The sequence below is a fragment of the Sylvia atricapilla genome, chromosome 17 (genome assembly GCF_009819655.1).
Source record: "Sylvia atricapilla isolate bSylAtr1 chromosome 17, bSylAtr1.pri, whole genome shotgun sequence".
Lineage (NCBI taxonomy): Eukaryota > Metazoa > Chordata > Aves > Passeriformes > Sylviidae > Sylvia > Sylvia atricapilla.
The window spans coordinates 1,286,054-1,306,597 of record NC_089156.1 but is presented as its reverse complement, the minus strand read 5'-3'; the positions used below and the strand labels follow the sequence as shown (position 1 = coordinate 1,306,597).

Here is a 20,544-nt window from a genome sequence, read left to right as displayed (position 1 = left end):
GGCTCCCGGGGCTGGCCCGCTTCCCCGGGGCGCCGGCTGGGTGGGATCAGCCGCTGGCTGAGGTAATTGAAAGCCCTTTCCATCTCTCCCGAGTCTGGGATGAGCAGAGCAGCGCGTCCTGCCTCGCCGGGGCGATGGCACGAGCCGGGGGCCGCCGCCGGCCTCCACTCCAAAACCTCAGGGGAGGGTAGAGGAAGGGATTTGGGGAATTTTAGGGGCTTGTCCACGCTTTTCCAGGCAAGGAAGAGTTAATCCCCCGCCTGCTGCTAATGAGCCTTAACTGGGAATGACCCGACACAGGGGAGAAGTGAACCCATTGTCCTCGCCTGTGTTTGACTGTCTTCCAGGGAGACTCATGAAACGCAGAGCCGGGGCGTGAGTTCCCGATTTATGTCAGGAGGCTGTGATTTATTCTATTTATTTATTTTTGCCATCTGGTTGAGGAGGGATGTTGAACGCAAGCGTGAGAAATCCAGATGTGCACAGCTCCTCGCTCCCGCGCAGGACATGGTCCCCAGCCCAGCTCCCGGCCCCGCCGAGCCCGACCCTGCCCCCGGGCCCTGACAGCCCTCCAGCTGCCCGGGGCGGGTTGGTGGCACCCCATGGCACCTGCCACATCCTCGGCGGGGATGAACTGTGGGTGTTGACACAAGGAAGGGCTGAGTTTAGATGTCCAGCCCTGGACTTCCCAGCATATGAAATGTTGGCCATATAATGCCGTGGTAATAATAGCCAAGGGGACACTTTTGTGTCCCCGGCTGCAGGGTCAGGGTGAGCTTGGCAGCCATCAGGGTGCCATGGTGCCAAGTGCTGCAGGACCTGGCCCTGGGTCATAATGCCCATCCTAAGGTGATGATGCCCTGCACCATGCCTGTGTTTTTGGGGGAGTTGTTTTTGAGATACAATGCACTCAATTGCTTTGAGTGCATTGTCTCCCACAATGCAGGCAGGAAATGGGCCCCACAAATGGACTGCAACCCCAAAATGGGCATCCTCCAGGGCAGGGACACAGGGGACACCCTTGGGTCCCTTCCCTGCTGGCAGGCTGGATGATGGAAAAAAGCTATATGATGTGTGGGGACACACCATGGCATCCAGGGACATCCCTGGGTGCCTCAGCTGTGGTTCTGCAGGAGCCTGGCATTTGCTCCTTCCATGAAGGGGCAGCAGGGCCAGGCTGGAAATGGGCACTGCTGGCCCTGCTGTCACCACTGATGCAGCACGAGGCTGCCACTGGCACAAGGCAGTGCCAGTCTGGGTTCAAACCCATGCCATGAAACCTCCCATAGGAGCTGGGGGACACAACTGGGCAGCACAACCCTGCGGGGTAGAGGAAGGGGGCTTAGGGGGCAACTTCTGTGATGATCTTTAGGTTGGGGCTCCTCTGAGACACGAGAGATGATCACACAGGATCTTAGCTCATCCGCTTGCTGTCTCATGCCTGGGAGGTTTGGCCAGTGGCCCAAGGGCTCCGGAGGAGGAGGAAAATTTCATCATCCTGCTCCAACGTCTCCTGTATAATCAGCCTCTTGTTAACCGATACAGCCCCATGCGAGGCGCTTGCTGAGGACCGGGGCACTGCTGCAGCCTTAGGTGGTCTTGGCCCCGGCAGAGCTCTGCTGAGCCTCTCCCAGCACAGCCTGGGAAGCGGCTGTGATTTTATCTGCTGTGTCCCCTCCACCTCGCACATGCTCACTCAGCTCCCTCAGTCTCTTCCCAGCCTTTCCCAGTTTCCCCAGGAACTTCCAGGGTTGCCAGAGTGAGGCTCCCCACACCAGAGTGCTCCACGCCCTGGGATGGTCCCCTTACCACGATGCTCCCCATGCCAGGACAATCCCTGCACCACGATGGTCCCTGCACCACGGTGGGGCCCACATCATCCCAGCACTTTTGGGCACCTGGTGAGTGTCAATTTAAACATTCCCCTCTGGAAAAAATGTCAAAAATTATCGGAAAAATACATTTGCAATCAGCCGTCACATAGCAAGTGGGAAGGGAGGAAGGAGCAAGGTGACAGGGGACTGTGATCCACAGCGATGCCTTGAGTGGTTTTGGGGCAGCCCTGAAGGTTCTTTGGGGGAGCAGAGGTGACTGAGGGTAAGCACAAAAGGGACCAATGACGAGCAACCAAATACAGTCTGTTTCTATTGGTTTATTTTAAAAAAGTAGCCCAAGTAGTATAAAAAAAATAAATATTTAAATAAAACTTTTTTAATATATTACACAAATCTTATTAATAATTATTAATTATTATTACCAATAAAATTATTAAAAGTCAGCTCTCAATGAACTCTGGGCTTTCCACAGAGGCAATAAATAAGTCTCACATGCTGCTCTGGTGCCAGGAGCGAGCCAGCGCCACCTGCCACCGGCCTGGGGCCCATCCCTGTGTTCCCATGTCCCACATTCATATGTCTTCATGACCCTGTGTCCCATGTCCCCTTGTCCCTTGCCCCCATGCCAGGGCTGTGTTCAGCTGTGAAAAGCCCAGCTCTTGGCCGTTAGTACATTCAGAGCTTTTCCAATGGGAAAAGCACTTTCCCAAAGAAGAAGACATTCCGTGCCCCACCGTGCCTGCGGGGGGAATGATGCTCCACGGTGGGGTGACTGTCCCACACAGGTGGCCTTGTCCCAGACAGTGGGACCCAGCCCCAGCCACCAGTACCCTCAGTTTGGCTCCTTGCAGGCGAGCCCAGCCTTGAAATGTGCAGGGGGAGCGTGTCCCCATGTCCCCACATCCCTGCCAGCCACTGCATCCCAATGTCCTTCCTCACAGTCCTTTTTCCACGGAAGTGACAACTTTAGGATGGTGCTCAGGGGCATCTGTCCAGTTGCTCTCCGTGATGACCCTGTCTGGGAGGGACAGAGTCCGGCCCTGCCGCCAGCCCCCACAGCTCCTCTTACCCCGTGGGAGCACTGGGGTGGCAGAGGCACATCCCGGGACCAGCCCCATGCTCCAGCATCTCCTCAGGGATGCGCCGCCTCGTCCTGCTGGATGCTGGCTCTGCTCTGCCCACGACAGTCCAGTCTGCGACATTCAGCCCCTCAAGGGGCAATAAATCACTGGAGGGCAGTTGGGGCCAGCACAGGGTCCGGGTAATAAATAGGAAGGCGGAAATTCAGGAGGCAGCGGCGTGGGCCGGCCAGCAGCACAGAGGCAGAGTAGCTGGGGCGGACACTCATGAGGGGCTGAGATGAGGTAGGAGGACACGTGCCGCCTGGCCGATGACCTGCACGTACTTCCTGAGCACCTGGCAACCCTGCTGCTTCTTCTTGAAGGCGCTCTTGCCCTTGGAGCTGTCCCCATACCTGACGTCCACCTGGAAGATGTTGTAGTTCTTGCAGAGGAGGCAGGTGAGGTTGGAGATGAGGCCTCGGGTGGTCTTGGTAGTGTTGTGTAGCCGCTCGAGGAGCTCTTTGGCCATGGGGTTGAGCTCCTCCTGGTCGCGTGTGATGTTCCCCAGTGAGGTGTTGAGGAAGGCGAAGAGCTTGTACATGGCCACCATCACCTCCTTCCTCTCGCTCGTCCGGTTGACGCGGAAAGCGGGGAAGAAGATGCCAGCAGGGTTGCAGAGCTTGTCACTCTCGCTGCTGAACGGTTCTCCCTGGCACTTCAGCTGGGAGGAGAGGCGAGCGTCACCCCACATCCCCTGTGTCCCCCCTGCCGCCGTCCCCGCGGTGTCCCCAGCCCTCCCGATTCATGCACCCGTGGCTCACACTCCCCCGGGACCCCTGGCCGTCCCCAAGCACCACTTACGTAGAGGCTGAAGAGTTCCTGGGCGGTGGCGTTGAGCACGGCCACCTGCCTGCGGGTCTGCTCCAGCACGTTGGAGCGGCACAAGCCGTGGCCGGGGCAGCCGGAGCCGGTCACCAGCAGCGCCCGACCGGCCACCGGCCGTCGCTGCAGCAGGAGCAGGGCCACAAAGGGCACGACGCCTGTGTGGGGAGAGAGGCCGGGGTCACGGTGGGGACCGGGACGAGGCGGTGGTGGCCGATGCAGAGCATCCACCGAGGATGACCCCAGTTCCAGGCACCCGAAGGGAGGGAGTCCAGCTGGAGCGGGGACTCACCCCGCTTGGGTGTGTGTCCGGCTCAGCTGGAGCCCCCAGAGCCCCCACTCTGCCGTGCCGCCGCTCCCTCACCTGCCCTCCGGCAGGCGCTCCCCCGCCTCCCTTCCTGGCGGGGGCCCCCGCAGCATTCCCACATTTTGCAACCGGCCCGGTGGCGACCTGTCGGGTTTAATCACAACGTGCGAGACCCTTTTTTCTCTCTTGTCCTGGTCTAGTCCGGGCTCTTCGGGAGCAAGCCCCACCCCGGCCCGGCTGACTCAGCGGGGCTCCCGCAAGGAAACCTGCTCTCGGCGTGCCCTCCCCTTCTCCTTCCCGCCCCCGGCCCCACCGCCTGCCTCAGTTTCCCCGTCTGACAAGCGGGCGCAGCGCCGAGGAACCCTGGAGAGAGACGATGCAGCTGCCAGAGGCTCCAGCCAGGAAATCCCTGGACGCGGAACAAGGGGACCCTTGAGCCTCCGGCAGCTGGGTCGCCCCGGCATCCCCTCCTGAGAGAGGGGCGCTGCAGCTCCCGGTCCGCTGGGACTCCCCCAAACCGGGATCCATCCCTGCTCGGGGAGGCCAAACCGCCTCTGGAGCCCGCCACTGCGCTGGCATCCTCGGGGAGGGTGGCCCCGGTGTCACCGTTGCTGGGTGACCTGGATGCCACCAGCAGGGCCCCGTCAGGGTGGGGGTCCCGTTCCCCACCGCCGGCTGCTGCCAGGCGAAGTCCCCGGGCCGTGACGAGCGCCGAAATCACCCGCACTTGTCAGCGCCTCGGACGTGCCGGGTAATCCAAGCCTCGATTTATTCACCTCGCCCAGGTGGGACAGGACTTACCCGGGCGTGTTTCCGATCCCTGACCCGCCGCTCCCCTCCCGCACGGGCCGGGGGGACCCTGCCTCCCCTCGCCCCCGGGGCCCCGGCTGTTCCCACGGGATGCAGATTCCCTGACCCCTCACCAGCCCCTCTCGCTGTGTCCCCCCATCTCGCAGCTGGGCAGCGAGAGGCTCGGCCCCCACGTGTGCCACGGGCTGCGTGGGTGGGGGGTCCCAGGTAGGTGCTGGCCCGTGGGACCCCCCAGAACGCCTTCTGGGGTGGGGGCTGCTCCCTCCGACCCCCCTCCTGCACTTGGCAGCTTCTCCATCCTTGCAGCGCTCCCGACACGGCTGCGGCTCGCGGCATCGGGAGACCCAGAAGGAGGAAAAGCAGGAGGGGGGGAGGAAAAGTATTTAAAAGTACAAAAAAGAAAAAAAAAAATCCCCCCCTCCTTGAGGTTTTTTTTTTTTTTTTTTTCCCTTGGAAGCATTTCCAGTTATATAAGTGTCCAGATGTTGGCTGCATCGCGCCAGCGCCGCGCTCCGCTCCCGCTGCCAATTCCCAGAGATGCTCATCCCGGGGGGGACGCAGCGCGGCGGGAGCCCTCGCTCCGGCTCCAGCGGCGGCATCCAACCAGGACCCGCCTGCACCCGAGCATCACCGGCAAAAGGAGGGGAGGGGGAGGAAAAAAAGGGGAGGGGGAGAAGGGGAAATAGTATCTCCAAAGTCGATTTGTTGGTTTTTGGGGTTTTTTTTTACCTGCCGGCACGAACTTCATTGTGAGCCGCGTCCCGGGAGCCACTTAATAGGGATTGGTGTTGGCAGAGGAAGTTTTCAGAAATTCATGTTCATACGGGGGGACTTCTCGGGGTTTATATACAGGTCCGGCAGCCTATGTTGTAAGGAGAGGGAGGAGAGGGGGTGGGAGAGAATCACCCGCTATCGTTAGTTACTTCTATTGAATCTCGAGCCTGGAAATAAGGAAGTCGGGATCAGATGGTCAATGGTTCTTAGAAGTGAATTTCTGGATAAAAGTTGATGTCACTCAGGATAGTGTCGTCTTTTGTTCCACGTGCGGGCTTGGAGAAGTGGGTGGGCTGGGCACGATGAATTGAAGCCCCCCAAGGGAGATGCGCGGCCGCGCGTGGGGTTCGGGGGTGTCGAGGCGCGGTGGCGAACGCGCGGTGCTGAGTCAAGAGCAGGAAGGACTTTCATCCCCGGGTCCCCTCCCCGGGCCGGGGCTTTTATTGCCACAGCAGGCAATAAAACGGAGGAAGTAAAAAAATCAAGTTTGGGGTTTCTTGAGAGTTTTGGAGGGATGGAAAGCACAAGGAAGTGGTGGCGGGATACCGGACTCCTCGGTCACTGTGGGGTGGCCGCGGTGGCAGCGGTGTCCCCCAGCCCGCCGCAGGCGCATCCCTTCGGGCAAAAGTATTATCACTAAAGGGTGGGTTTTCTGCAAGAAAAAGGACAAACCCACCCGGGGGAGAGGCCGGACCGGCCCCCCCGGGTTAACCCTTCCCTCGGCGGGGCTGTCCCCTGCCCGGAGCGGGCAGAGGGTGCTGGAGCAGACAAGAGGGCCCTGGCTCTAGTGGGGATCCTACGGGATCAGAACTGCGGGACTGTTCGCTACCCGGTTTGGGTGAAAAGCAGGTTTAATGGATTTTTTTTTTCTTTTTTTGTCCTCCTCTGTATTTTTTTTCTCACCGGGGCCGAACTGAAACTTTAATCAGGTTTAGCAAGTTTGTGCCCCGGCAGGTGAACCAGCGGTGGCAGTCCGGGAACGATGACGCAAGAGCCACCACGACCCCGGGTGTCCTCCCTTGGCGAGTGGGACACGGAGAGGGGGGACACGAAGACTCCCCCTGTGCTGGCGGAGTTGGGCCATAGCTGCTGTGTGCCTCAGTTTCCCCACGCAAGGACCAGCCTGGTTTGCCGGTGGCATTGGTGCCCCAGCCCTGTTTAACCCAGTCTAGTCTAAGTGGGACATCAGCGATGAGCTGGGGACTGTGGAGGGCGGGGGCCATGAGCTCCATCTCCTGCCCTGCAGCCTCATCCCAAATCTTTTTGGGATATGGGGAGCAGCACATCACATATTGATGGACTTCTGATGGCCTGACGCACTTAACTAGCTGAGGAATTTATAGCACTTAATTATTAGCATAGGGACCGTCCTGGGGGGGTTGTGTGGCGGGGTTGGCATGGATTTGGCCTTTTCCTGGATTTCTCAGGAGCGACTGAGTTCAGGCTGGAGCTGAGCTGGCGTCCCCTGAGGGGTGTGGGACCCCTGCTCATGGTGGGATCATCAAGCTGTCACGGGTGTCCCCATCGGTGTCCCCACCAGCTCAGCCCTTCTGGCAAAAGCGTTAGAATTAAAGGGTGGGTTTTCTCTAGGGAAAAAAAGACAGAGCCTCCGGGAGACGCTGGACCTCAGCAAGGGGGGGGATGCTCCGGTGGGAAAACCCGAATTCCTGGTCCATACAGGCTGGATAGGGAGATGGCAGAATGGGAGATACCAGGGTGGGAGGTACCAGGACGGGAGGTGATGCCCGGGAATATTCCCTTTCCCAATCCCTTTGGTAGCAGGAATATCCCCGCACGGATCCTGTGCCGATGCCCCGTGGAGACGGGCAGCAGGAAGGGGGGTGCAGGAGCGTGAGGAGACGGGGACAGGGGCGGGGGTCCCGGCGTGTCCCAAGGAAGGAGCAGGAAGCGGGGACGGGAGAAGCCAGCCCTCCCTGTCACAAGAGACTGACGGTCCTTTGGGGTCTGGGGTCCCCAGGAGGAGCTGGGGCAGGTTGTGCCAGCTGTCCCCACTGTCCCCACTGTCCCCACTGTCCCCTCCATCCCCACCGCCGACCTGCCCAGGGTGTTCCAAGGCCACCGCTGCCATGCTGCTGCTCTGTGCCCCTCGAAGCGGTCCCCTCTGTGTATCCCTCAGCTCAGCTCCCGTAACTGTCCCCAGCTCCATCGCAGACACCGCACCCCGTCCCTGTCCCCGTCCCTGTCCCTGTCCCCTTCCCTGTCCTCATGATGCGTCTCTGCCGCATCCCTGTCCCCTGCTGTTCCCTCTTCCCTGTCCCCACGCTGTCCCCTCCTCATGCCTGTTCCGTGCCCGCTCATCCCTGTCCCATCCCGGTCCCCATCCCTGTCCCCGTGCTGCCCCCTGCTGCCCCAGCCCAGAACTGGCCTCTCCCCATCCCGTAATTGCCCCCGCCGCCCTGTCCCAACTCCGAACTGACCCATCCCCGTCCCTGCTCCGGAGTGTCCCCCTGCCCCTTCCCCATCCCAGAGCTCTCCTCTCCCAGCCAGCAACTGTCCCCTCCTGCCCTTCCCCATCCCATCATTGTCCCCTCTGTCCCAGCCCCTCTCAGAACTGCCCCAGATCCCCCCATTGCTGCCCCCCCACCCCCCCACAACTGTCCTCCCACGCCCCATCCTTACCCCCTCTGGCTCCCCTCCAGGACCCCATCCCGCGGTGTCCCCGTGCAGAGGGGACATGCAGATTCCAGGGTCACCAAAAGCTCCAGGTGTCCCCCAGATATGGAGCTGGGGCTGGGGTGGGATGGGCGTGCCCGGGGGCCATCCCGGGGGCTGAGCGAGGCTGGTGCTCCTGTCCCGGGGAAACCCGGAGACAAACAGTGGAGAGCACCGAATTCCCCTTTGAGTCATGGTGGGGCCTTGCTGCGGCTGCCTCATCCCATCCCTGCGCCCCACCGGTGTCACCCCACCAGTGCCACCCCACCGGTGTCACCCACAGGCTTTTCCCATAAGTGGGCACTGGGGTCCCCTTGGGTATCTCCTTGGGGACACCAGAGAAGCCACCACCCCTTGAGAGGCACTCAGCTGGCGTCACACCGTGTTTGGGGTCCTCAGCCCTCCCACAGTCCTGGGGGTCACGTACCTGTGCCCTGCCCTCTGAAGCCCTCTCCAGAGCTGGGTGGGCAGCTCGGTGGTGACACAGTCACGGTCACTGTCACGGACATCCACAGCATGCCAAGCTGGCCCAGGCTGCTTCATGGTGACATTGTCCCAGCACAAGTGTCCCCAGGCGGTGGCCGTCCTGGTGGCAGTGCTCCTGGGACTGAGTCAGTGCCGGCGGCAGAGCCGGGCAGTGCGGCGGCACCGCACACGGCACCCGGGGGGAACGAGTGACTCCGTGGGGACACATGACCGGGTCTTAGGATTTTTGACTCAGAGGGACTGGTGGCAGTGGGTGGCCCATGGTGGCCCTGGCCAGGCTGCAGGGCCCTGTGCTCGACGTGGCTGTGGCACCGGCCCAGGCAGAGCTGTGACATGTGGCACGTGGTGTCGTGTGGCCTGTGGCGCACCATGGCACGGCGCATTCCTGGCAGTGCCAGGCCCTGTCGTGTCACTTGCCCTGTGTCGCACTGTGTTGTGTGCCACATCCTGTGCCACACTCTGTGCCATGCCACGGGCTGCATCCCAGCATGTGCCATGCCATGTGTCACACCATGTTGTCCCAGATGCCCCCCTCCATGTCACATCCCATGTGACATCAGGCTCAATCTGGCCACCAGAATATCTGCCCACAGCCACCAGGACAGACACAGGGACAAAGAGACAACATCTCACTGGCCCATTGGCCAAGGTCAGCACTTTATTTCCTTCTGCCATTGTACAAAAATAAAGAAGTGCCACATGGGCAGGGGCACTGCCCTTCTATGTGTACCAAAAATATCAATATACATAAATAAATCCTTGTGATCTTCATAGTTTACACTGTACCAAAAATATAATAAAAATAGATATTTATATATTACCAATGTCCTTAAATACTTCTCAAGCTGCAGGGGTTAAATTAACCCAAATAATCAATAAATACAATAAACACACAAATATTAATGTATAAATTAGGGGGGAGGCAGTGGGGGCTGTCACCTACTGTCACAGTGCAGCGGCCAGAGCCGAGTCCCTGCTGGGCACAGTCAGGGTTGTGGTGGCCCCTGTCCTCTCCGTGTCCCCTCCTGGCCTGGGATGCTGGGAGTGTGGGAACATCCATTGTGCAGGACTGAGCTTGGGGACACTGAGAGCACAGGGACACCGAGCACAGGGGACACAGAGCATAAAGGGCTGAGGACAGGGATGTGCAAAGGGACCCTGAGCTTGGGGACACTAAGCACAGAGGGACACGGACTGTGCAGGGACACGGGATTCCACTCGCAGCTGCTCCCTGGGAGCAGAGCCGGCGCAGAGCAGGCACGGAGTGACAACAGCGGTGACAGTCTCCGGTGGCAGCAGCGCTCTCCTGGGCCCGGTGGCGAGTGCTGGGCGAGCAGCTCTTAGTCAGGCTGTGTCACCCGACCCATCGAATCACTGGAAAATCTGGCAGGGCTCGGGGACAGGGAACAGCACCAGGGGGACACCCGGCTCCACTGAGGCTACCTGGATCCACGGGGAAGTGGGACAGGATGTGGGAGAGCCAACCAGGGCTGTCCTGCAGCCGAGGGGTGGCACGGGGACAGCAGGGTGCCCACGAGGAGCCGAAAGCGGCGGGAGATGCTGTCAGTGCATCTGAGCCCTGGCCCCGGTGAGGTGAGAGGTGCGTCCTGGCCATCGGCTGCATGTCCATCTGGAATGGGGCCGGCATTGTGTCACATGGGGTGGAGATGATGGAGATGCAGGCGGGAGCTCCGGGGCCGGCGGGGTCGCCCTAAGGGCCCGAGTCCCGGGGCGATCCCCGGCGCGTCCGGCGGCTCCCGGCGCCCAGCTCCGCGCTGCGCTCGGCCATGAAGCGGGCGTAGCTCCAGAGGATCCGGCATCCCTGCAGCTTTTGTTGGAAGATGCTGAGGGATGCCGCGGGGCTGGGGAGGGGCCGGCGGCCGGGGCGGGGGCTGGGGGCCGAGAAGAGCCCCGCCAGGTTGTTGAGGAGCGCTCGCACGTTCAGCTGAGTCCTGTTCAAACGGCGAAGGATTTCGGCTTCGGCGTGGTGGAGGTCGCGCTGGTGACGGATGATGTCCTGCAGCGCCTGGTCCATGTGGATCATCGGCCTCCGCAGCCTCCGCAGCCCCCAGGGCCTTTTCCCCGGCCTCCGCAGCCACTCGGGGGTATTATTGGTGCGGCAGATGTTGTGGATGGTCAGGTGCTGCTCCTTCTCCTGCCCAGAGATTGCAGAGGAAGATCAGGGATGTGAAAGCAGCGCGGAGGCCGCCCCCCACCTGCCCCGTGGAGGGGACAGGCGTGAGCCCTTGTCCTGGGGAAGGGGACTCACGTAGAAGGTGAAGAGCTCCCGCGCGTCCTCGGCCATGAGCCTCACCAGCGCCTGGGTCTGGGGCACGGTGGGGGCCAGCGGGGACCTGCCCCCCTGGCCCGGCACTGCGCAGAGGATGAGGAGCCCTTTGGCGACAGCTGCGGAGGAAGAGGAGGGAGTCAGGGGCCATTGGGGCATCGCTGGGTGCAGGGACACAGCTCCCTCTCACAGGGTCACCACCCCCGTGCCAGAAACGCTGCCTGCACCACAGACCCTGTCCCCGCTCCAGGCATGACCCAGCCCCTGCGCCAAAATCCTGCTGGGCACCGGGCGGGGAGGAGGATGAGGGTGCTGGAGGTGCTGTGAGCAGCCAGGATGCGCACACCGACCACAGCAGCTGCTCCAGCAGCTCCCCCTGCCAGCGCGGGCCACCGCAAAGGAGGGGACAGCACGGACACTCCTGGATCCACCTCCAGGCAGTCACTGTCCCGGCCCCGCTGTCACCCACAGGACTTTGGATATGGCACTGGGCTGACACACAGCCTCTGCCCCTTAGGGCAGCTGACTCCTGACCTTCTGCCATTGGTCCCCAAACCGTCCCCTCCTGCCTACCCCTCCCAGCATCCCCTCTCCCCCAGGCTGCCCACTCCCAGTGCTCCCCATGTGCCACAGCGAGGAATGTCCCCGTCCCCGCCAGCTCCCGAGGGAGGCGACACTGCCGTGGCACAGCCTGGGTGTCATCTGCGCCGGCACCGCCATGGGCGGCCCGCGGCCGCGCTCCCTCCGCGGCTCCCGGCGGCACCGGGGCGAGCGCGAGGGGACACGGGGACACGGCACACACGTACCTGCCAGCACGCCCCAGGGCCGCCCGTCACACCGCATGGCCGGGGCAGGGTGTCCGCCCGGGGCCGCCGGGTGCGCAAACCACTTCCTTAACTGCTCGGCGATGGGGAAGCTCGGCTTTAAAAAGTGCACTGGGTCCACCCCCCCACCTCTGAAGGACCCAACGGAAGGCAGAGAGAAGTGAAGAGGCATGTCCCAGGGGCCAATGAGCAGGGTGACAGCAACGGTGGCAGAGGAAATAGGGCCGGGCGGGTGATGAGGATTTCTTCGAGTCAGTTCCTCGAGGGAGTCCGGGTAGGTCCAGACTGGAAGGCTGCGGTCCCGCAGCTCATCCCGTGGTAGGATCCCCGAGTTCTGGTTTCTCGGGAAAGAGACTTTTTGATTCACGCTGATGTCGCCGCTCAGGACCCAACAGGTTGAACTGAAACCGGCGCAGGCTGCCCCGAAACCCTAATGCAAAAGAGGGCAGTGGCGGCTGGCAGAGGAGACAGGGATGTCACCCATGCGCCACCACGGGGTGTTTTGCATCCCAAATCCAGCTGTGGAAGGCAAAAATCTACCCTGGCAAGGAAGGAGGTGGAAGCATGGGAAATGCCAGGCATCCCAGCGCTGCCTGATACTCTGAGGGATGCTCTATCCGCCTGCTCATTCTCACCCACAGCCCTCGGTGACAAATTTGGGTGCTGAACCAAGTGAGGGACACCAGGCTTAGCCTCTCTGCCTGGCAGCACCCATGGGAACACGCAGGGCGTCGGGTATTGCCAAATTCAGCGCTGCTGCCCGAGGCTTGGCATGGCCTTGGCATTGCCAGCAGCACCCAGGGCAGTCCCTCTTATCCCCCTTGTTCCTCTGGGCTCCCCTTCCTGGCAGGCGGCGCCGGCACCGACACGGGGTTTTCCCGTTCCTGAGAGGTGAATGTCCTCGATCAGCGTTTCCAGTGAGGTGTGTCGCAATCCCGTTGATTTTGACCCTCGCCAAATTTACGCATTTGGAGAGTTCGGTGATGGCGCAGGGGGACAACCCAGAAATTACAGCTCCTTCCAGGAGGAAGGATGCAGCGGTGACTCACTTCTACAAGTGTTTTCCCAAAATTTCTCTGCCCTGGCCGCGCCACGACCTGCACAATCTGCTTCCTCCACCAGCTGCCTCTGATGATGACTCCTCTTCCTCCTCCTCCTCCTCCTCGGGGCCTCCCCGGCTGGGGTGGGTTCCATGGGGTGGGTTCCATGGGGTGGGCAGGGCTGTGCCCAGGGCAGTCCTGGAGAGGTGGAGCAAGCAGGAGAAGATCTTGTTCACTCCACAGCAGTTGGTCCAGCCCTCAGGCTGCCTAGACAGGCTGTGCACCATCCATCCGACAATCCACTGTGTGTACATCCATCCACCTGCCTGTCCACTCGTCCATCCATCATCAGTGCACCCGTCCAAAAACTCCTCCACCTGTTCAGCTCTGCATTAACCTGTCCATCCATATGATCATCCATCCATCCATCCATCCATCCATCCATCCATCCATCCATCCATCCATGCCCTGCCATGAGGGTGATCAGGGCCCCCACCCTCAGCTCTCCCCTGGCCCCTCCATATGGCACCGTCACCCCCTGGGCTGGGTCAGTAGGACACCACAGCGGTGGCCACCCCACCATTGGCAAGTGGGTGGCCAGGGCTGTGCAATACCCAACAGGGACAAAAATAGTGCTGGTGATTGCATGGGCCAGTGGCAATTTCTTCATCCCCGGAGCACGTCACCGGTGTCCCATGACTCGGAGAAGGGACCGAGACAGGAAAGAGAGCACCCGGAGAGCTGGCAGGAAACTGGTGGCTGCAAGTGTGTGGGGCTGACGTGGGCAAGACTGAATGTGCCAGCACCAGGGCACAGTCCTGCTCGGAATGTGGGAGAGCAGGGGAGGGATTGTGGGGACAGGATGTGAGCAGAGGTTCCCACCACGCTCCTGCTGGGTCTGGCTGAGGACCAGGCAACCCCTGGGGCACCCACTGGCTGCAGCCCCCCAGGAGGCACAGCCCCCACCCCGTGCACCCCACTGGGCCACAGGATGCCACGCTGCCAGCAAGGGAAGAAGATGTGGGGACACAGTGTCAGTGTGACAGGGGCAGCCCCAAGCCCGGGGTCAAGTTCATGCCTCAGTTCCCCCGCAGCCTGACCCAGTGTGGGCCAGGGCACAAATGTGGGCCTGGCTTTCCCCAGGGCCGCAGCTTTAACCCATTTTTTCACCTCAAACACGGAGCAGAGAAAGTGGCCTTGTCCCAGTCACTCACAGCGGGACTCTGCCCCCTGTCCCATGCCAGCCTCTGCTACCAGCACAGGGGCAACCCCCCTGGGCTACACAGAAATACAAATAATAAGAATTTTATTGACTTATCAAAAACTATGTGAAAATACAACTTGTGAAGGGCTGTGTGCCACTGTCACCCCTCCATGACAAGCGACAGCCAGGGCTGGTGGTGAATCAGAGCCCCCCCACTGCCCCCTTGGAGATTTTTTGGGGTGCCAGGAGTAACCCCAGTTCCAGGAATGCTCTCCCCTCCGTTGGGCCGGTCCAGGGGTGTCCCTGAGCATCGTGCCCACACCTCCCTTCTCAAGAAGACACATCCCATCTGCCCCAGGCTGTCCCCTATAGCACCACGGTGGCACTTCACTGCTCTTTGGCATGTCCCCACTGCATCCCCTCCACCTGGACACATGCCCTCTCCCTGGGCACCGTCCTGGGCCACCCACCCCACACAGGCCAGGCTAGAGGGAGAGGATGGCACACACAGCATGGCAATACACCCGTCTCCTGTGGGCCAGTGCCCACTGCCACAAGGCCACAGTGTCCCCAAAGCCACCACATCCCCAGCACAGAGGGAGCAATGTTGTGCCCGCTCTGTGCCGTGCTGGGAAATCATTAAAATTAAAAATTAATGAACAGGGGTGGGGAGGAGGGGAGACACCACGCTGGGACAGTCAGGTGGGGACAGCCGGCCGCTATCTGCCACTCTCCTGCCGCTGCTGCAGCAGCTGGATGACCTCGGCGATGCCCTCCTCGGGGACCTGCCGGGGGACAGAGGGGGTGTCAGCCTCAGGGGACACCCCGGGGTGGGCAGAGGTCCCCGGGGAGGGCCAGGGGCTCACCAAGGCGTGATCAAAGTTGAAGGTGCTGATGTAATAGGCCGAGATGTCGGCGGCCGCCAGCGGCTCCGCGATCTGTGCCACAATGCCACACTCGTCTGGGGGGGAAAAGGAGGTCTCAGACCCCTGCCATGGGGACATATGGGGACAGCAGTGCCTCAGAGCACCCCTAGGTGGCAGTGGCACAAGAGGGGACACGGCCACCACGGCCACACTCACCGAAACCAAGGGGCTGTCCCCCAATCCGCACCATCCGCCACAGCTCCCCTGTCGAGCTGGTCAGCAGGAGGTCACTGGGGAAGCTGAAGGGGATGAAGCCAAGTGTCACTCCCTCCCTGAGTCCCCAGAGCCAGGGACAGAGGGACAGACAGCCCAGGGATGGCACCTACCGCTTCTGGGTCTCAGCATCCATCACGATGGAGATGTAGCCCTCGATGAGGGAGAAGGAAAAGAAGGTGATGGAGTCGAGGTCCTGGCTGCCAGTGCCTGCATCCCACGGGGGGCTGCTGAGGGGGAAGGGGACACAGAGAGGGGTCACAAGCCCCAAAATGGGGAGGAGGAGGGCTTGGTGGTGGCACTGGGTGTCTGAGCATCATGCTGGGGTGCTGCAGGGTGGAAGAAGAGGGGACAGGAGCAGGTGGTCCCCACAGGGTCTGCAGCTCACAGATGACACAAGTTTTGGGGCATTCTCAAAAGGCCACGGTCACTCTGGAGCAGGAGCATGCCACCAGAAGGGACCCCACCCCAGAGGACACGGGAGGACCGACCAGGAGCATTCCCTCCTCCCAGCACCATCCCCACTGCCTTTTCCAAACCCATCCCTCTCCTGCTTTACAGTCTCCCCCCTGGGATTTGGGGTGGCTTTGCCCCTTGTGTCACCTCGGGGTTCCTACCCCTCACAGTGCAGCTCCCGGGAAGGCAAAACCAGTTTGGAAAACACACCCAGAGTCTGAAAACCCACTGGCACCATTGGCTGGGACCAATGTCACCGCAGTTCAGGTGGCACCAGGCAAGAGGCCACCCCCATGTCCCCATCCCCAGGATTCACCTGTGGGAGTAGAAGAGGACGTCGATGAGCATGGTGGCGATGGCGGGCAGCGTGTCAGGGGCCACCGTCAGGACACAGAAGCGGGTCTGGGGGCTCTGCACCGGGTGCAGCATGGGGCTGGCAGCTGGCAGGGGAACGGCCGCGCGTCAGGCCTGGGGACAGCTCGGGGACAGTCCCGCAGTGCCACCCCGTGGCCACCGCCCAGAGTCTCTTAGGGAGCAGAAGGGTGGCCCGGGAGTCCCAAAGGATGTGGATACTGCAGCATCTCGGTGGGGACAGGGTGGGCCTGAGTGTCCCCAGATGGGCATCTCCAGTGGGAACATTTGGTGGGGTCCCCCAAATACCTAAATACCACTGGTGGCAGCAGGAACACCTTTGCAGGGACTTGGGTGATCCTGGGTGACCTTGGGGGTCCCCCAGGATGTGGGTTCCACTGGTGGGAACTGGATCATTTCGGTGGGGACTGGGTAGCCCTGGGACAGGGTGGCCCTGGAGGCCCCTCAAGGATATGGGTACCCACCAGCTGTAGCTGGAACACCTGGACGGGACTGAGTGGCCCCAGGGGACACAGAGTCCGGTGTCACTCACATGGCTTGGGCTTGAGGAAGCCGTTGCTCACATCATCACTGGTGACAGGGACACACTCGCCACCCTCCTCCTTGTAGATGTCAAACTCCCCGGCCAGCGTGTGGATCACCACGGGCAGGTCCCGCTCTCGCACCTGGCCCAGGGCACAGCGTGAGCACCCGCACTGCCACCCCTCCTGCAGGGCACAGAGGGGCCCTTGGACAGCCAGCCAGGCGCCCTCGTGCCGTCACTCACCAGGATGAAGTCGGTCTGGTACGTGGAGAGCATCAGCACCGAGACGTGGTGCTCGGCCAGCGGCGCGATGACCGACCGCGCGATCTTGGTGACACCGGTGGCCTGGCAGCCGGGTGGCTCCCGCCCGTTGGACACGACGTTGAGCACCAGCCACGTGGAATCTGCCACCTGCATGAACTCCGAGGGTGGCAGCTCTGCGAGGGACAAGGGACATGGAGGCAGGTGGCACCACAGGGCTCGGCACAGCCGGACACAGAGCCGGTGCCATCTGCAGCACTGCATGTCACGCTGTCCCCTGGGTGATGAGCAGACCCAAGACAGGATCAGCCCCAGGTGTGGGGACACAGGTTTGGGGGTGCAGATGAGCCCCATCCACAGGTGGAATGAGCCAGAGAGGGCTCAGCTGCTCCACACTGGGATTTGGCCATAGGGACGAGGGGGGCCAAGGCTACAGCCCCCCCAAATCCCAAGATGTGTCTCTACTCCCTGTGCCAGCACCCCAGGCTGGGTGCATGGAGCTGTTGGCATTGCACCCCAAAACCCAGCCACCAGGGCCCTGGGGCTGCCCAGCTCATCCTTTGTCCCCCAGGAGCCCCCAGCCCAGCTGGGGATGCTCAGGGATGCACAAAGGGCACTGGAAGGGACAAGGGGAGGGTCATCCCACTGTCCTGGGGGTCCCAGCACCCGGTGCCAGCCTGGTGGAGAGGGCCACAGCTGCGTCCCAAAAACCTGCTGGTGTTGGCAGGGTGGGCATATGCCAGCTGTTCCTGCCCAGGAGAGGGGCTGGCACTGCTGGGGCACCCCAGGACTCGGGCAGGCTGCCCCCTCTGCTCTGGGCATCCCTTCCAGCAAGAGACGGGCCAGGGCACCCAAGGGGTCTCCAATCCACTCCTCCCATCCAGCAGAGGTGGGAGTAGCTTCCACGGGAGATCACACAAGCCTGCAGCCTTTCGGTGGGCACCCAGTGCCCAAGGCCAGCTGAGACCCCAAACTCACCACACCAGTGGTGGAGGGCAGGTCGCATGGGGAGGGTCCAGCACCCGCTGAGGGGGACCCCATCAGGGGACAGGCTCTGTACCCCGCTCCCAAACTCGGCCCGGGGCAGGGCGGGAGCGGGGCCGGATCCAGAGCCTCGGCGGGTGTTCCCAGCGCCTGTTCCTGCACAGGAAGCGCCAGAACAGCCTCGGCTCCAGCCCAGGGCCCAGTGCTGGGAACAGAGGGGCGGGAGAGGGACTCCGGGACATGGGGACCTGTCCCAGAGCTCAGTGTTTAATTGCTTTTCAACACCACCCTGGGCAAGGCTAAATGCAAGGGGACCCCGCCGTCCCTGTGTCACCCACCCCAGGGCTTAATCCTGATCCCCAGGGGAAGGGGAGGGTGCAGCTCTCCTCTGCTGGGGGTCCCCTTCCAGCCCAGCAGCGGGGGGCCACTGGCAGCCCCCCAGCCAAGGGGGGTTCACGGGGCACTGCGGGGCCGCAGGACCATTGTTCAGCACTTCCCGCCCTCCCCTCGGGACTGAGGAACATTTGTCCGCAGCCCCGAAATAAAACAATACATGGGGAACAGCTCTGGCTCTGAGAGCGGGGAGAGCCCGGGACGCGGTCCCGTTCCACAGCAAAAGGAGGTGAGCCTGCGACCCGGCCGTGAGTGCCCGTGGCCGGAGCGCTGACCCTTGTTCCTTGGGTCACGGCCAAGGATCCGCTGCGCCCGGCTCCGGCAGGAAGGTTTGGGCGTGGGAAGCCGGGCCGGGATCCGGACCCTCTGGCTCAGCCCGTTGGGCCGGTACCCCCGGCAGGACCGGCGGTGAGGGTGATGCACGGCACGGGCCGGGTCACCAGCGCTGGGGACGTCACCAAATGGCACACCCCTGGGAGTGGGACTGGCTTGGAAGGGATCAAACCTCACCAGGACACCCTAAAAGCTGGACTCTGCTGCCGGACAGGGCTCACCCATGCCCGCCTGGGCCTGTGCTGTTCCCTCCTCTGCCAAAAGCTCCAGTTGGCGCTCGGCGGGCGGAGGGACGGGATGAAATTGGACACGAGAATGATGACAGTGCTGCCAGAGGCTGGAGCGCTGCCCGCGGGCATCTCGGGAGGTCTCTGGCCCTGCCGGGGGCACCCGGCCTTCGGGCTGCTCTCCGCGCAGCCTGGTGCCACCAGCCGGGTGGCGGCTGTGCCCGGGAGGAGCCGTCGGAGCGAGGGCAGCCACGCCGGGAGAGCCCCAGCCGGGCAAGCCGGTACATCCCCGGCGCAGGCGCCGAGGGCACGGGACGGGCACGTTCCGAGGGAGCCAAGCACAAGCCGGGACTCGCTCCCTGCGGCCCGGGCGTGGAGCCGGCTGCGGACGGCCCGCGGTGCCAGCCCGCCCCGCCGGGAGGTCACCGCTCCGTACCTTTGAAGCCCTCCTCGTCCAGCATGACCGTGTAGTCCTCGGGAGTCTCCGTCAGGCTGAAGAACTTGCATCTGAAGAAGAAATCGGTGCTGCTAATCCCAAACCCGTCGCCGTCTCCCCGGGGCCGGGGGAAGAAGAGGAGGGTAGTGGGGGGAGAAAGGCCGGTACCGGCAGCGCTGGGGCAGGAAGAGCAGCTTGAGCAGCGGGTGGGTGTAGAGCCAGAGCCCGCGACGGGCCAGGCTCAGCACCCGCACCCGGTGCTCCAGGATGTGCAGGTCCATGGCGGCCGCGCCGCCCCGGGAACCGCCGCCGCCGCCGCTATAAGGGCGGACACGGGACCGCCCCGGAACCGCCCCGCAGCGCCCCGGGACTGGCCCAGCACCGCCCCGGCACCGCCTCGCACCGGCCCGGAACCGCCCCGGGACCGCTCCGGAACCGCCCCGCATCGCTTCGTCAACGCCCCGTGCCCGCCCTCATCGCCCAGGGACCGATCCGGGAACGCTCTGCATCTCGCTGGGACCGCCCTGTGACCGCCTGCCTGGCCCCAGCCCAGACCAGCACCGCCCCGGGACAACCCGGGCACCGCCCGGCACCCCGAGAAAGGCAACGACCCGGGCCCGGAGCTCCAAGAGCGGCCGCAGTTCAGAGCCCCAGGGTGCCTGCACTGGAGACCCGGGATAGCCGCACCCGAGCCTCGGAACCAGCCTCAATACAGAGCTCCATGGTGCCCAAACCGGCCCAAATTCAGCGCCCCGGGGTACCTGGAGCAGCTTCAGCTCAGAGTCCTAGGGTACCCCCAAACTGCAGCCCTGGGGATGCCCGAACCAGCCTCAATTCAACAGCCCAGGGTGTCCAACCAAGGGAGACCCTCCGGGAGCCTCTTCCAACCCCACTCTACCCCAGCACCCAACCGGGTCCCACATGCTCAGCCCCAACACCAGGCCTGGAAGCAAGGATTCACCAAACCAGGGCCACCCTTGGAGAAAGGGGTTTCTGGAGGGAGGAATGGGGGTTTGGGCAGAATTCCTGCCTGTAGGAAGCAGGAGAAAGATGGCCCTGAGCACCATCGTAGGATGGGAAGCTGAGCTCTGAGTGTCATGGGATTAATTAGGGGTCCCCTGGCTCTGTTAAGCCACAGGAGCTGTGACAGTGGGAGAAGGAAAAGGCCTGCGTGCTGGGAGTGCAGCCCATGGCACCCACCAAGGCCTGGCAGCCACCACTATCACAAGCTGGGGCA

At 62.5% G+C, this 20,544-nt stretch overlaps 3 protein-coding genes across 5 annotated transcripts; all 3 read right to left on the bottom strand.

Moving 5' to 3' along the window:
• Window positions 1-3,154: 3,154 nt before the first annotated feature.
• LIF (LIF interleukin 6 family cytokine) lies at window positions 3,155-5,266 on the bottom strand. Its single transcript, XM_066331074.1, is given in 4 exon segments — window positions 3,155-3,617; window positions 3,758-3,936; window positions 5,009-5,045; window positions 5,047-5,266. Coding segments are annotated over 4 exon segments (801 nt in total). The 5' UTR covers window positions 5,194-5,266; the 3' UTR covers window positions 3,155-3,179.
• Window positions 5,267-10,539: 5,273 nt separating this feature from the next.
• Window positions 10,540-11,435, bottom strand: OSM (oncostatin M). Its single transcript, XM_066331793.1, has 2 exons — window positions 11,098-11,435; window positions 10,540-10,983 (listed from the first exon to the last, which is right to left on the bottom strand). Exons 1-2 carry the CDS (start codon window positions 11,272-11,274, stop codon window positions 10,540-10,542), a joined length of 621 nt encoding a protein of 206 aa, XP_066187890.1. The 5' UTR covers window positions 11,275-11,435.
• Window positions 11,436-14,268: 2,833 nt separating this feature from the next.
• On the bottom strand, window positions 14,269-19,632 carry CASTOR1 (cytosolic arginine sensor for mTORC1 subunit 1). Of its 3 annotated transcripts, none has more exons than XM_066331129.1 (9): window positions 19,476-19,632; window positions 19,308-19,378; window positions 16,917-17,110; window positions 16,683-16,815; window positions 16,095-16,218; window positions 15,436-15,549; window positions 15,266-15,348; window positions 15,054-15,144; window positions 14,269-14,968 (listed from the first exon to the last, which is right to left on the bottom strand). In XM_066331129.1, exons 1-9 carry the CDS (start codon window positions 19,586-19,588, stop codon window positions 14,836-14,838), a joined length of 1,056 nt encoding a protein of 351 aa, XP_066187226.1. In that variant the 5' UTR covers window positions 19,589-19,632; the 3' UTR covers window positions 14,269-14,835. The 3 variants fall into 3 exon arrangements, with proteins under 3 accessions (XP_066187226.1, XP_066187224.1, XP_066187225.1); XM_066331127.1 differs by having other exon boundaries at window positions 15,050-15,144; window positions 15,436-15,552; window positions 19,476-19,630; XM_066331128.1 differs by having other exon boundaries at window positions 15,050-15,144; window positions 19,476-19,630.
• Between the last annotated feature and the right edge of the window lie 912 nt (window positions 19,633-20,544).